This window comes from Pleurodeles waltl, chromosome 10 (genome assembly GCF_031143425.1).
Source record: "Pleurodeles waltl isolate 20211129_DDA chromosome 10, aPleWal1.hap1.20221129, whole genome shotgun sequence".
Classification (NCBI taxonomy): Eukaryota; Metazoa; Chordata; class Amphibia; order Caudata; family Salamandridae; genus Pleurodeles; species Pleurodeles waltl.
Genome location: NC_090449.1, coordinates 8,782,554 through 8,797,541, shown reverse-complemented (window position 1 = coordinate 8,797,541; position 14,988 = coordinate 8,782,554). Strand labels below are relative to the sequence as shown.

The 14,988-nt window shown below is 46.2% G+C and overlaps 1 protein-coding gene across 1 annotated transcript in view; it reads left to right on the top strand.

Annotated features, from left to right (window-relative positions):
* Positions 1-14,988, top strand: part of PHF8 (PHD finger protein 8) — a 124,968-nt gene that overhangs the window by 49,161 nt on the left and 60,819 nt on the right. The window contains exons 17-18 of the mRNA XM_069209343.1: positions 8,707-9,035; positions 9,241-9,336. Coding sequence (XP_069065444.1) covers positions 8,707-9,035; positions 9,241-9,336 — 425 coding nt within the window. The remainder of the gene's footprint in view (positions 1-8,706; positions 9,036-9,240; positions 9,337-14,988) is intronic.

Below are 14,988 nucleotides of genomic sequence, written 5' to 3'. Positions count from 1 at the left end.
AACCCTTTAGAAAACATTAAATGTTAAATCAAACTTTGATGCTCAGTTGTCTTGGCATTGAATGCAAGCCTCTGTGGCCTAATTTACCTTTCTTTATAAAACTATTTTAAGATGTTGAGTGAGGTCATACAAATATGCAAATAAATGCTGTAACAAAACACTTAGTTACACATAAAGATATAATTTCTCAGTGGTTAGAGCATGTTCAGGATGAAAAAACAAAAGAACGCCCACAAATAGAATCTTCATTCTGGGCTGTGTGACATGCATCTATTATAACTAGTGTCATCTGATCTCCAGGGTGAGCAGCGTGGCCCAGAGCCCTTAAGGGGTATTAAGTACTCTTACTTGGTGTTCTGGCATCATAAGTTTCACCAGCGGTGAGCAGTGAGAGGTAGATCCCGTTATATGGGATTGTTTTGAAATCAAAGCGAGCAGGGCATGTTCAGCCTCTTGCGAGGCACAGAGTCTGATCCTTCCTTGGAATGTACGCTTATGGAGGGGGGCGGGGGGCTCGCACACCAACTTTCTAACGGCGTGGCTCTCAGGATGTCTTACCTTGTATTAGTGTAGTCTGATCTGTCCTTGGAATGTGCTCTTATGGGGGGCTCGCACACCAACTTTCAAACAGCGTTGCTCCCAGGATGTCTTACCTTGTGTTAGAGTTCTAGGCAGATCCCATCCTCTTTATTTGTGTCTCTACATAATTAGGGATCAAACTTCCTAGAGGTCCCCTGGTGGACGAAGTGGGGGTGATAGGGGAGAGATGAGATAGCTCAGCTTGATTGTCCTTTCTCTGCAGTCTAAAGAGGATTTGTGATTACAAGTGGTTCTTGGACTGCGACACCCTTATCTCTGTTTGAGGCAGTTAAACAATATGTTCGATGGCATCTGACGCTGTAGATACACATGTTGTGCATAGCCCGCCATCTGGTGTTGGGTCGGAGTGTTACAAGTTGTTTTTCTTCGAAGAAGTCTTTCGAGTCACGGGACCGAGGGACTCCTCCTCTTTGTCTCCATTGCGCATGGGCGTCGACTCCATCTTCGATTTGTTTTCTTTCCGCCATCGGGTTCGGACGTGTTCCTTTCGCTCCGGGTTTCGGAACGGAAAGTTAGCTAAATATCGGAAAAATTACGTCGGTATTGTTGCGTTCGGGATCGGCTTAGTTAGAATCGACACCGAATCGAAGAGTGAAGAGCTCCGGTACCCTTCGGGGTAGTTTTCGATCCCCCTTCGGGGCCTGGTCGGCCCGACCGCGTGTAAAACAACGCTGATGGAATGGACCCCGTTCCGTTTCTGTCCTAAATGCCACAACAAATACCCGTATACAGACACACATTTGGTCTGTAACCTGTGCCTGTCGCCTGAGCACAGTGAAGAGACTTGCGAGGCCTGTCGTGCGTTCCGGTCCCGAAAAACACTCCGTGACCGTCGAGCCAGAAGACTGCAGATGGCGTCCACGCCGACAGCTCACCGAGAGTTCGAGGATCAAGAGGAAGAAGAAACCTTCTCGATCAATGATTCGGACTCCGAAGAATTCGACGACCAAAGAACTGTGAGTAAGACGTTGAAGCCAGCACACAAGAAAAGTGACAAGGCCCAGGGGACGCCACTGCCACCAGGCCATGGCTCGACCCATAAATTCGGTGACCGACCATCAGCACCGAAAAAGGCCGAAATGGTGCCGAGATCGTCCGACTCCGGTCGAGACACCGGCGCACAGCCTTCTCGGGACCGAGAAAGTGCTGTTGAAAAACATCGACGCCGAGATATCGGAGCCGAAACTGCTCGACGCAGAGACAGCGTCATCGAGCTAGATCGACGCCGAGAGGGTTCGACTCCGAAAAAGAAGGTCACTTCGGAGCCGAAAAAGAGTACAGACAGGGTTTCGGTGCAAAAACAACCCGCAACCGACCCACCTACCGGTTCCTATTCAGAGGAGCAATCACTGTCCTCTCAGATGCGAAAGCATAGATTTGAGGAAGAGTTGCAATCCACCCAGGTGGACTACACTCAGAAACGTATTTTTATACAGGAAGGAACAGGGAAAATAAGCACCCTTCCCCCTATTAGGAGAAAAAGGAGACTGGAGTTTCAATCATACCAAGCACCACAAACAAAAATGGTGAAAAAGGTAACTCCGCCACCCTCTCAAAAGGTAACTCCGCCACCCTCTCCTCCACCTGTAACTAACGTTTCACCGGCACAAACTCCATCACATTCCCCGGCTCACACCACCATGAGCCAAGGTGATCAGGACCAAGACGCTTGGGACTTATACGACGCCCCAGTGTCGGACAACAGTCCAGAGGCGTACCCTACAAAGCCCTCACCACCGGAAGATAGCACAGCATACTCACAAGTGGTGGCTAGAGCAGCAGAGTTCCACAACGTGTCCCTACACTCGGAACCAGTTGAGTATGACTTCTTATTCAACACCCTCTCCTCCACCTATAGCTCCTACCAAAGCCTGCCTATGCTCCCAGGAATGCTTCGGCACGCAAAGGAAATCTTCAAGGAGCCGGTCAAGAGTAGAGCAATAACACCAAGAGTGGAAAAGAAATATAAAGCACCTCCCACAGACCCTGTTTTCATCAGCTCACAGCTGCCACCAGATTCCGTCGTAGTAGGAGCAGCTCGCAAGAGAGACAACTCCCACACATCTGGGGATGCACCGCCCCCAGATAAAGAGAGCCGCAAGTTCGATGCAGCCGGAAAGAGAGTCTCAGTACAAGCTGCAAACCAGTGGCGCATCGCTAACTCTCAGGCACTACTTGCGCGCTATGACAGAGCCCATTGGGACGAGATGCAACACCTCATTGAGCATCTACCCAAAGAGCTACAAAAGAGGGCGAAACAGGTGGTTGAGGAAGGACAGAACATATCTAATAATCAGATACGCTCCTCTATGGATGCAGCGGACACAGCTGCAAGAACAATTAACACATCTGTGACTATCAGAAGGCACGCATGGCTACGAACGTCTGGTTTTAAACCAGAGATACAGCAGGCAGTGCTCAATATGCCATTCAATGAGAAACAACTGTTCGGACCAGAAGTGGACACGGCGATTGAAAAACTCAAAAAGGACACTGACACTGCTAAAGCCATGGGCGCACTCTACTCCCCGCAGAGCAGAGGCACTTACAGCACCTTCCGCAAGACAACCTTTAGAGGGGGGTTTCGGGGTCAGGCCACACAAGCCAGCACCTCACAGACAACACCGTCCAGCTACCAGGGACAGTACCAGAGGGGAGGCTTTCGGGGCCAACACAGAGGACAATTCCCTAGGAATAGGGGAAAATTTCAAAGCCCCAAAACCCCTACAACTAAGCAGTGACTCAGACGTCACTCACCCCCTCCACACAACACCAGTGGGGGGAAGAATAGGTCAGTATTACCAAGCATGGGAGGAAATAACTACAGACACTTGGGTCTTAGCAATTATCCAACATGGTTATTGCATAGAATTTCTACAAATCCCTCCAAACATACCACCAAAAGCACAGAATTTATCAAAACAACATTCAGACCTTCTGGAAACAGAAGTTCAAGCATTATTGCAAAAGAACGCAATAGAACTAGTACCAAAGACACAAATAAACACAGGAGTTTATTCCCTGTACTTCCTAATACCAAAAAAGGACAAAACACTGAGACCAATCCTAGACCTCAGAACACTAAACACCTACATCAAATCAGAACACTTTCACATGGTCACGCTACAAGAGGTGTTACCATTGCTAAAGCAACAGGACTACATGACAACCTTAGATCTCAAAGACGCGTATTTCCACATACCAATACATCAGTCGCACAGGAAATACCTCAGGTTTGTATTCAAAGGAATACATTACCAATTCAAGGTATTGCCCTTCGGTTTAACAACTGCACCAAGCGTCTTCACAGAGTGCCTAGCAGTAGTGGCTGCACACATCAGAAGGCAGCAAATACACGTATTCCCGTATCTAGACGACTGGCTAATCAAAACCGACTCACTGACAAGGTGCTCGCACCACACAGATCAAGTCATGCAAACCCCCTACATACTCGGTTTCACCATCAACTATGCAAAATCACACATTCTGCCGTGCAAGGTACAACAATATCTAGGTGCCACAATAGATACAACAAAGGGAATAGCCACTCCAAGTCCACAAAGGGTTCAAAATTTCCAAAAGATTATACAACGCATGTATCCAACACAAAAAATACAAGCGAAGATGATATTACAACTACTAGGCATGATGTCCTCATGCATAGCCATTGTCCCACACGCAAGGTTGCACATGTGGCCCTTACAACAGTGCCTAGCATCACAATGGTCTCAAGCACAGGGTCAGCTTCTAGATCTGGTGTTGATAGACCGCCTAACATACCTCTCGCTTCTATGGTGGAACAACATAAATTTAAACAAAGGGCGGCCTTTCCAAGACCCACTGCCACAATACGTAATAACAGATGCTTCCATGACAGGGTGGGGAGCACACCTCAATCACCACAGCATACAAGGACAATGGGACGTACATCAAAGAAAGCTGCATATAAATCACCTCGAACTACTAGCAGTTTTCCAAGCATTAAAAGCATTTCAACCACTCATAACTCACAAATACATTCTTGTCAAAACAGACAACATGACAACAATGTATTATCTAAACAAACAGTGGGGGACACACTCGACACAGCTGTGCCTGCTGGCACAAAAAATATGGCAATGGGCAATTCACAACCACATTCGCCTAATAGCACAGTTTATTCCAGGGATCCAGAATCAACTTGCAGACAATCTCTCTCGAGATCACCAACAGGTCCACGAGTGGGAAATTCACCCCCAAATTCTAAACACTTACTTCAAACGTTGGGGAACACCTCAAATAGACTTATTTGCAACGAAGGAGAACGCAAAATGCCAAAACTTCGCATCCAGATACCCACACAGGCAGTCTCAAGGCAATGCCCTATGGATGAACTGGTCAGGGATATTTGCGTACGCTTTTCCCCCTCTCCCTCTCCTTCCATATCTAGTAAACAAATTGAGTCAAAACAAACTCAAACTCCTACTGATAGCACCAACGTGGGCAAGGCAACCATGGTACACAACACTGCTAGACCTATCAGTAGTATCCCACGTCAAGTTGCCCAACTGGCCAGATCTGTTAACGCAACACAACCAACAGATCAGGCATCCAAACCCAGCATCGCTGAATCTAGCAATCTGGCTCCTGAAATCCTAGAATTCGGACATTTAAACCTCACACAAGAATGTATGGAAGTCATAAAGCAAGCCAGAAGACCATCCACTAGACACTGCTATGCAAGCAAATGGAAAAGATTTGTTTGCTATTGCCATCATATTCAAATTCAACCATTACATGCATCTCCAAAAGATGTAGTGGGTTACTTACTACACTTACAAAAAACGAACCTGGCCTTCTCTTCCATTAAGATACACCTAGCAGCAATATCTGCATACCTGCAGATTACCCATTCAACTTCACTATTTAGGATACCTGTCATTAAAGCATTTATGGAAGGCCTCAAAAGAATTATACCACCAAGGACACCACCCGTTCCTTCGTGGAACCTTAACATCGTCTTAACCAGACTCATGGGTCCACCCTTTGAACCTATGCACTCTTGCGAAATACAATTCCTAACCTGGAAAGTTGCATTTCTCATCGCCATCACATCTCTAAGAAGAGTAAGTGAAATTCAGGCGTTTACAATACAAGAACCTTTTATCCAACTACACAAAAATAAAGTAGTCCTAAGGACCAATCCTAAATTTTTGCCAAAGGTTATTTCACCGTTCCACCTAAATCAAACGGTAGAGCTACCAGTGTTCTTCCCACAGCCAGATTCCATAGCTGAAAGGGCACTACATACATTAGACGTCAAAAGAGCACTAATGTACTACATCGACAGAACTAAAAACATCAGGAAAACTAAACAACTGTTTATTGCATTTCAAAAACCTCACGCAGGAAACCCAATCTCGAAACAGGGTATAGCCAGATGGATAGTTAAGTGCATCCAAATCTGCTACCTTAAAGCAAAAAGACAACTGCCCATTACACCAAGGGCACACTCAACCAGAAAGAAAGGCGCTACCATGGCCTTCCTAGGGAATATTCCAATGCACGAAATATGTAAGGCAGCCACATGGTCTACGCCTCACACATTTACCAAGCACTACTGTGTAGACGTGCTATCAGCACAACAAGCCACAGTAGGTCAAGCCGTACTAAGAACCTTATTTCAGAATACTTCCACTCCTACAGGCTGAGCCACCGCTTTTGGGGAGATAACTGCTTACTAGTCTATGCACAACATGTGTATCTACAGCGACAGATGCCATTGAACTGAAAATGTCACTTACCCAGTGTACATCTGTTCGTGGCATCAGTCGCTGAAGATTCACATGTGCCCACCCACCTCCCCGGGAGCCTGTAGCCGTTTGGAAGTTAGCTTCAACTTTGTACATTTGTAAATATATTAAATCTTAGTTAGGTTCATACTTATTCACTCCATTGCATGGGCACTATTACTAACAAACAACTCCTACCTCACCCTCTGCGGGGAAAACAACGAAGATGGAGTCGACGCCCATGCGCAATGGAGACAAAGAGGAGGAGTCCCTCGGTCCCGTGACTCGAAAGACTTCTTCGAAGAAAAACAACTTGTAACACTCCGACCCAACACCAGATGGCGGGCTATGCACAACATGTGAATCTTCAGCGACTGATGCCACGAACAGATGTACACTGGGTAAGTGACATTTTCATTTTCATTTGTTTGTTAGTAAAACGGTTTCTGCCTCTTCTGATCTTAGTTTCTTTGCTTTACCTGTATTTTTATTTAGTTGATGGTTACGTTTCCCCTTTATATTTGGGTGAGGAGGTTCATCATTCCCTATGCATGCTTAGGTCACCATGCCAACGCATGCCTATGGAATGACGCAGGTGCTCAGTGCACATTGAAGAATACATATTGGCTCTGCCTGGTGCTTTGTTCTGGTGGGATATAAACCAGTTAGGCACTCTGAGGCCCGTCGTGTAAATGAACGTAAGGTAGATGTAGTTCTTGGAGGGCGAAAAGGGGGAAAGTCAAGGTATTGAGGCTGCTTCGATCCATATAGATGATGTTTAAAAAAAGAACCCTTGAAACTGGTTCTGTAAAACTTTTTTACTCCTGTAAAATAATGGAACCATACCACTGAAGCCATCCTTGAATATCTTTGATCGAGAAAACGTTTAGCACATTTGTTGTTGAAAGCCCACTCTGCAGAGGACACCATTGTGTTTGGCTTGTTATTGGGACCTTCGTGGGTATGGTGGGCTTAGTACAGCGCACATCTCCAGTACAGCCATATGATATTGTAGATCCTACATATAAAATGTAAAATGTAAATTAGCACTTGTATAGCGCACTACTCACCCGTTAGGGTCTCAAGGCGCTGTACTCATACCGCTATGGAACCCCTCCTGGCTTTTCCCTGTGAGGCGCCCACTCCTGAGCACCCCCAGGGTGAAGCCAGGCATCCAAGCGCTGTTGGGGCCGTTGTGGAGATTAAGCAAGCTATTGCCCAGAGTTGCAGAGTGGGACCCATGAATTAGATTAGGCACCGAGGCGAGAATTATCTGGTCAAGGGGAATTGAGCCCAAGACCTGCCGAAGCGGGACTTGAACCCTGGTCTTGAGCCAGATCTCTGCTTCAGGGTCTGCCGCTCTAACCATTGAGCCACACTTCTCCACATGCTGCACAAGGAGCACTATGGTTATGAGAATAAGGGTGTGCAATGTTTCAGTATTTTACAGTTTAAGTCCTACGGCAATTGGACTACTAAATGCTTGACCCTGCCTTTTTCCACATTCCCCGTTGCTCCTGAAGACTGGCTAAGACAGCGCAGGATTGTGGCCGGTGGACGCGTCTACTGTGCCTGGACCCTGCACCACAGTGGCCCTGTTTGTTTAAACGGGGATTCCGCATGCTGCAGCAGACCTACCCAGTGCCTTTTCAAATGTCACTCTGGTCTGTTTAATTTATATAATCTTGAGAGGAACACCATGAAGGACCTCTTTCTCCGTGACATTTAAAAAGTGAGGCTGATCAACCATGTGTGGCTAGTCAGCCCTGTAACTGGTGGGTCCACCACACACTGTCCGACTCATGACCGATGCACCAGACCCACATAGATTCACCAGCAGTATCAGGCCCACACAGTCAGGCTTGTGATGGATGTTAAAGTCTGGCTCTGATTTTCATAATGCATACTACCCCACAACCAGAGTAACAAACTAGAGGACGGAAGTATAATGTGCCACTTGTCCTCTGTGATTTAACATTCTCTTGAGGTTTTTTAAATTGACCAACCACATGAGATACTGTGCAGGGTGCGCTGTTTGTAACTCTGTTGATTATCTTTCGGCTGGGGAAACCTGTCACACATTACGCAAACAGGTGATGAAACCAACGTTCAAATGGGTGTTTGGGAGCTGTACTACTGTTCATGAGAAGTATACTTTTGCTGGTACTGGGCTGTATAATTTTGGCAGCTGGAGTGCAATGTTGCCTTTCTGTGGACACCATGAGTACTTGGGTTTTTGCATGAATATAAATTTTTATAACTACATAGGTTTTGTCCGCTGTTTTGCTAAGCAATCTGCAGATGACTGCTGTTCCATCTCTGTCGCTCCCTCCAGCGAGGCTCCTGCCTCCCCCAGCACACAAGAGGCCATTCAGGGGATGCTGTGCATGGCCAACCTCCAGTCCTCGTCATCCTCTCCAGCAGCCTCCAGCCTCCAGGCCTGGTGGGCCGCCGGGCAGGAGCGCAGCGGGGGTGTCAATGCCGGTGGCAGTGTCTCCCTTGGCACACCAACGAAGAGTAGATCTGGCGGCCGGAAGGTCATGGAGCGGCCTGGGAAGAGGCCGGTGAAGCGGCCAGCGCACCACAGCATGGATAGCGATGAAGACGAAGGCAGTCTGGATGAGCACGAGACTCTGGGAACCTGTTTCAGAGATGCAGAATATGGTGAGCATTGATCCTCTGCGCGCTCTGTCATTTCTGCGTTACTTGGTCCTAAATGCTGCAGTTTGCAGAGACACCAGACTTCACTCCCGAAGAGTGTGAATAGAAATAGAGGACCTTTGGGGGGAGAGGGGTGGGGGGGGGCGGTATCCATTCACCCACAAAAGGTGGGCGACTCTTGTAATCCCCTGTTATACCTCCCTTTCAGTTTACCCCTCCCTGGAATCAGACGAGGATGACCCTGCCTTCGGATCTCGACCAAAGAAAAAGAAAGCAACAGACGATGCTCCATGGAACCCTAAAGGTAAGGTATCCCCCCCCTTTCTTACAGCACCCTCTCTCGGCATGTCATTACCTCAAAGGTTCTAGTTGATTCGTGGAAGTCTGTAAGCTACTATATATATATATATATATATATATATATATATATATATATATATATGTTTGATGGCATGTGTAGCTGCAGATACACATGCTGTGCACATCCCGCCATCTGGTGTTGGGCTCGGAGTGTTATAAGTTGTTTTTCTTCGAAGAAGTCTTTTCGAGTCACAAGACCGAGGGACTCCTCCCATTTCGACTCCATTGCGCATGGGCGTCGACTCCATCTTAGATTGTTTTTTTTCCGCCATCGGGTTCGGACGTGTTCCTTTTCGCTCCGTGTTTCGGGTCGGAAAGTTAGTTAGAATCTCGGAAAAATCGTCGGTATTGTTTGCGTTCGGTATCGGGTTAGTTACTACAGATCGACACCGACTTTTGAAGAGCTCCGGTGGCCCTTTGTTTTTTTTTTCGATCCCCGTCGGGGCCTGGTCGGCCCGGCCACGTGTCTCTTCAAGGCTGATGGAACGGACCCCATTCCGCTTCTGTCCAAAATGCCAGAACAAGTATCCATATACAGATCAACACCTGGTCTGTAACTTGTGCTTGTCACCAGAACACAAGGAGGATACTTGTGAGGCCTGTCGAGCGTTTCGGTCCAGGAAGACACTCAGGGACCGACGAGCAAGAAGACTGCAAATGGCGTCGGCGCCGACAGGACAAGGGCGTTTCGAGGAGGAGGAAGAAACATTCTCCACCCAGGATTCGGACTTGGAGGAGATCGATCTCGAAAAAACGCCGAAAACCGTGAGTAAGACGTCGAAACAAAGAACTCACGAGTAGACCGCTAAAGCCCAGGGGACGCCACCGCCAACAGGCCATGGCTTAACCCGAAAAATAGGTGACCGTCCATCGACACCGAAAAAGGGCGAGCTGGTGTCGAAGTCATCCGACTCCGGTCGAGATACCGGCACACAGCATTCTCGGGCCCGAGAGAGTGGGCCCGAGAAGATTCGGCATCGAGACAGCGGCACCGAAATGGGTCGGCACCGAGAGGGCACTACGCCAAAAGTAAAAAAGGTTTCGTCGGAGCCGAAAAAGGCAGCCGAAAAGGTTTCGGTACCGAAACATCCGGCATCGGAACCGAAAATAAGTTCCTATTCAGAGGAACAAGGAATGTCCTCACAAATGAAGACACACAGATTTGGACAAGAATTAGAGACAATAGAGCCAGATCACACACAAAGACGGCTCTTTATTCAAAAAGATACAGGGAAGATCAGCACTCTTCCTCCAATCAAAATGAAACGTAAACTTGCCTTCCAAGACACGGATAAACAGCCACACGCAAAGGTGGCTAAACAAGTAACACCACCACCATCCCCACATCTCTCTCCGCAACCATCACCGGTAGCCACTCCACCAATGATGCAATCCCCAACTCATACAGGAATGAGTCAAGATGACCCTAACGCATGGGACCTTTATGACGCAGTGTCAGATAATAGTCCTGAATGCTATCCAGCGAGACCATCGCCACCAGAGGATAGTACAGGCTACGCTCAGGTGGTGTCGAGAGCAGCGGCATTTCACAATGTCAGCCTTCATTCAGAACCCATTGAAGACGACTTTCTTTTTAATACACTGCCTACACACAGTTAATATCAAAGTCTTCCGATGTTACCCGGAATGCTCAAACACTCCAAACAAGTGTTTGAGGAGCCTGTCAAAGGGAGAGCCATTACTCCAAGAGTAGATAAAAAATATAAACCGCCACCAACAGACCCAGTGTACATCACACAACAGCTAACACCAGACTCTGTTGTAGTGGGAGCAGCGCGCAAAAGAGCCAACTCTCATACTTCAGGAGATGCACCACCTCCAGATAAAGAAAGTAGAAAATTCGATGCTGCAGGCAAAAGGGTGGCGGCACAGGCAGCAAACCAATGGCGTATTGCAAATTCGCAAGCTTTGTTAGCCAGATATGATAGGGCCCATTGGGATGAGATGCAACACTTTATTGAACATTTACCAAAAGAGTTCCAAAAAAGAGCGCAGCAAGTGGTAGAAGAGGGACAGAGTATCTCCAATAATCAGATACGGTCAGCAATGGATGCTGCAGACACAGCTGCTAGAACTGTCAACACAGCAGTAACAATAAGGAGACATGCATGGCTGCGTACATCAGGATTTAAACCAGAGATACAGCAAGCTGTGCTGAATATGCCATTCAACGGACAGCAGTTGTTTGGGCCGGAGGTGGACACTGCAATAGAAAAACTTAAGAAAGACACTGACACGGCCAAAGCCATGGGCGCACTCTACTCCCCGCAGAGCAGAGGCACATTTCGAAAGACACCATTTCGAGGGGGGTTTCAAAGGCAGACCACAGAAGCCACAACCTCACAAACAAAGCCCACTTACCAAAGCCAGTATCAGCGGGGAGGTTTTCGGGGACAATATAGAGGAGGACAATTTCAAAGAAATAGAGGAAAGTTCCAAAGTCCCAAAACTCCTACAAACAAACAGTGACTTCAAGGTCACAAATCCCCAACACATAACACCTGTGGGGGGGAGACTAACCAAGTTTTACACACATTGGGAGGAAATAACAACAGACACTTGGGTCTTAGCAATTATCCAGCATGGTTATTGCATAGAATTTCTCAAATTCCCTCCAAACGTCCCACCGAAAACACACAGTATGTCAAAACAACATATAGATCTTCTAGGACTAGAAGTTCAGGCATTGCTACAGAAAGAAGCAATACAATTAGTACCAAAACAACAAATAAACACAGGAGTTTACTCACTGTACTTTCTAATACCCAAAAAGGACAAGAGTCTGAGACCTATACTAGATCTCAGAACATTAAATACCTACATCAAATCAGACCACTTTCACATGGTTACTTTACAAGACGTAATCCCACTGCTCAAACAACAAGACTACATGACAACACTAGACCTAAAGGATGCATATTTCCATATACCAATACATCCTTCACACAGAAAGTACCTAAGGTTTGTATTCCAAGGGATACATTACCAATTCAAAGTGTTGCCATTCGGAATAGCAACTGCGCCAAGAGATTTTACAAAATGCCTTGCAGTAGTGGCTGCACATATCAGAAGGCAGCACATACATGTGTTCCCGTACCTGGACGATTGGTGAATCAAAACCAACACGCTAAGACGGTGTTCACAACACACAAGATATGTCATAGAAATCCTACACAAACTAGGTTTCTCAATCAACTACGCAAAGTCACACCTTCTGCTGTGTCAAACACAGCAATACTTAGGGGCGACAATCAACACGGAAAAAGGGATTGCCACTCCAAGTCCACAAAGAGTTCAAACATTTCACAGTGTAATACAGGCCATGTATCCAAAACAAAAGTTACAAGTCAAAATAGTAATGAAACTACTAGGCATGATGTCTTCATGCATAGCCATTGTCCCAAATGCAAGGTTGCACATGCGGCCCTTACAACAGTGCCTAGCATCACAATGGTCACAAGCACAGGGTCAGATTCTAGATCTGGTGTTGATAGACCGCCAAACATACATCTCGCTTCAATGGTGGAACAGTCTAAATTTAAACCAAGGGCGGCCTTTCCAAGACCCAGTGCCACAATACGTGATAACGACAGATGCTTCCATGACAGGGTGGGGAGCACACCTCAATCAACACAGCATCCAAGGACAATGGGACATACAGCAAAGACAGTTTCACATAAATCACTTAGAACTGTTAGCAGTATTTCAAGCGCTGAAAGCATTTCAACCCATAATAACCCACAAATACATTCTTGTCAAAACAGACAACATGACAACAATGTATTACCTAAACAAACAGGGAGGGACACACTCGACACAGTTGTGTCTCCTCACACAGAAAATATGGCATTGGGCGATTCACAACCACATTCGCCTAATAGCACAATTTATTCCAGGAATTCAGAACCAGTTAGCAAACAATCTCTCTCGGGATCACCAACAGATCCACGAATGGGAGATTCACCCCCAAATACTAAACACTTACTTCCAAATTTGGGGAACACAACAAATAGATCTATTTGCAACAAAAGAAAACTCAAAATGCCAAAACTTCGCATCCAGGTACCCACAACATCAGTCTCAGGGCAATGCGTTATGGATGAACTTGTCAGGGATATTTGCGTACGCTTTTCCCCATCTCCCACTCCTTCCATATCTAGTAAACAAGTTGAGTCAAAACAAACTCAAACTCATACTAATAGCACCAACATGGGCAAGACAACCTTGGTACACAACACTACTAGACCTTTCAGTAGTACCTCATGTCAAACTACCAAACAGACCAGATCTGTTAACACAACACAAACAACAGATCAGACATCCAAATCCAGCATCGCTGAATCTAGCAATTTGGCTCCTGAAATCCTAGAATTCGGACACTTAGACCTCACACAAGAATGTATGGAGGTCATAAGACAAGCTAGGAAACCTACCACTAGACACTGCTATGCAAATAAGTGGAAAAGATTTGTTTATTACTACCATAATAATCAAATCCAACCCTTACACGCATCTGCAAAAGATATAGTAGGATACTTACTACATTTGCAAAACTCAAAACTAGCTTTCTCTTCCATAAAGATACATCTTACCGCAATTTCAGCTTACCTGCAAATTACGCACTCAACTTCATTATTTAGGATACCAGTCATAAAAGCGTTTATGGAAGACCTAAAGAGAATTATACCACCAAGAACACCACCAGTTCCTTCATGGAACCTCAACATTGTCTTAACACGACTCATGGGTCCGCCTTTTGAGCCCATGCACTCTTGTGAAATGCAATACTTAACGTGGAAAGTTGCATTTTTGATTGCCATCATGTAGGAAGTTGTCTCTGTATGTGCTATTTCAAAGTAAGGAATAGCATGCACAGAGTCCAAGGGTTCCCCTTAGAGGTAAGATAGTGGCAAAAAGAGATAATACTAATGCTCTATTTTGTGGTAGTGTGGTCGAGCAGTAGGCTTATCCAAGGAGTAGTGTTAAGCATTTGTTGTACATACACATAGACAATAAATGAGATACACACACTCAGAGACAAATCCAGCCAATAGGTTTTTATATAGAAAAATATATTTTCTTAGTTTATTTTAAGAACCACAGGTTCAAATTCTACATGTAATATCTCATTCGAAAGGTATTGCAGGTAAGTACTTTAGGAACTTCAAATCATAAAATTTGCATGTATACTTTTCAAGTTATTCACAAATAGCTGTTTTAAAAGTGGACACTTAGTGCAATTTTCACAGTTCCTAGGGGAGGTAAGTATTTGTTAGGTTAACCAGGTAAGTAAGACACTTACAGGGCTTAGTTCTTGGTCCAAGGTAGCCCACCGTTGGGGGTTCAGAGCAACCCCAAAGTCACCACACCAGCAGCTCAGGGCCGGTCAGATGCAGAGTTCAAAGTGGTGCCCAAAACACATAGGCTAGAATGGAGAGAAGGGGGTGCCCCGGTTCCGGTCTGCTTGCAGGTAAGTACCCGCGTCTTCGGAGGGCAGACCAGGGGGGTTTTGTAGGGCACCGGGGGGGACACAAGTCCACACAGAAATTTCACCCTCAGCAGCGCGGGGGCGGCC